The following is a 1,518-nucleotide window of genomic DNA, read 5'->3' as shown; positions in this document are numbered from 1 at the left end:
CCTGCGGAGTAGGTTCCCTTTAGGGCCCATATCCAGCCCTTTCCCCCTATTTCCAGCTCTTTCCCCCCATATCCATCCCTTTCCTCCCATTTCCAGCCCTTTCCTCCATATTCCCATCCCTTTTTCCCCCCTTATCCAGCCTTTTTGTCACCCATTTCCATCTTTTCTCCCCTTGTCCAACCTGTTTTCCATCCCCATGACTTCCCTCAGGGAATCTATCCCCCAGCACATCCCTCTCCTGCTAGCATACAAGGGATCCCAAATTTCCCACACTCCTTCCCTCTCCATGTGCCCCTTCCTTCCCTCTCCAGCCAGGATGACCCCAGAAGGGCTATTCCCATGGGAGAAATGTCCCAGGAGTGCTGTACCTGCTCCTGTATCCCAAAATTCCTGGCTGTGCCCTAACCCTGGGGTGGGATGTGCCCAAACCTGCCTCTGGAGCGTGTCCTGCTCAGCACTGCCCATGGAGCTGGGAGTAGCTGGGAACAACCTGCCTGGACACTGCTTCCTGGGATTGCACATCACCCTCATCCCTGGATTTCCTCACATGGAGACTGGGGGGGAGGGAGAGACCAAACTGGGTAGGAGAGAGGAGACACAGCTCCTTGGATTTTCCTGTTTTCTACAACAATCTCTGTGCCCTTCTTGAGGTCCTAGATGTCAAGAGAGGCACCTGCCAAACAAGCCCTGTACTCCCATTTCTAGGTCTGGGATGCTGGGAGATACATCCCACCATCCAAACAATCCCTGAGACCCTCTCCAGGTCCTGGATGTTGGGAGAGCTCCCAAGATCACTCCAACCTTCCAAACAATCCATGTGCCGCTTTTCCAGGTGCTGGCTGTCGGAAGAGGCCCTGCTGAGTGCTCCCAGCAGCATGAAGCGTTGGGAATGCTGGGGCTGAGCGCTCCAGGCCCTGGGAAGGAGGATGCTCCAGCCCAGTAACTACAGCCTGGTGCTATTCCTGCAGTTCCTGCTGCTTTCCTATGACCTCTGCGTCAATTCCTTCTCGGAGCTGCTCCGCACAGCTCCTGCTGTCCAGCTCGTCCTCTTCATGTGAGTGCCAGGCAGGAGGGGCAGGAGGCATGGAATCCCTGGCATCCCAGCTATCCCTGTTTTTCCTGCAGCATCCAGGACATCGCCATCCTCTTCAACGTCATCATCATCTTCCTCATGTTCTTCAACACCTTCGTCTTCCAGGCTGGATTGGTTAATCTCCTCTTCCACAAGTTCAAGGGAACTATCCTGCTCTCTGCAGCCTACCTGGTGCTCAGCATCTCCTTCCATGTCTGGATTATGGTAGGATGGGGTGGGAACAACAGTTGGATTCTCCCAAGGGATGTTTTCATCACCCCCAGGTCCCTCAGCCTTTCTCTTGGGAGAGGAAGGACATGACCTCTGTCCATGGTGGCAGTTTGATGTCCCATTCTGAGACCTCATTGTGGGATTGAGCTGGGAGGGCTCTGCCCCATCCCAGCCCATTCCCAGCCCTTCCAAGACCATTCCCTGAGGGCCGTGAC

The 1,518-nt window shown here is 55.1% G+C and overlaps 1 protein-coding gene across 1 annotated transcript in view; it reads left to right on the top strand.

The window, feature by feature from the left end:
- Window positions 1–869: 869 nt before the first annotated feature.
- Window positions 870–1,518, top strand: part of TMEM138 (transmembrane protein 138) — a 1,610-nt gene continuing 961 nt past the window's right edge. Inside the window, exons 1-2 of the mRNA XM_009074246.1 lie at window positions 870–1,054; window positions 1,126–1,297. Coding sequence (XP_009072494.1) covers window positions 927–1,054; window positions 1,126–1,297 — 300 coding nt within the window. The 5' untranslated portion in view covers window positions 870–926. The remainder of the gene's footprint in view (window positions 1,055–1,125; window positions 1,298–1,518) is intronic.

The sequence above is a fragment of the Acanthisitta chloris genome, unplaced genomic scaffold, assembly GCF_000695815.1.
Source record: "Acanthisitta chloris isolate BGI_N310 unplaced genomic scaffold, ASM69581v1 scaffold34330, whole genome shotgun sequence".
NCBI classification, from domain to species: Eukaryota; Metazoa; Chordata; class Aves; order Passeriformes; family Acanthisittidae; genus Acanthisitta; species Acanthisitta chloris.
Note: the sequence above shows the minus strand (reverse complement) of the source record. Positions and strands in the feature narration are given on the sequence as shown.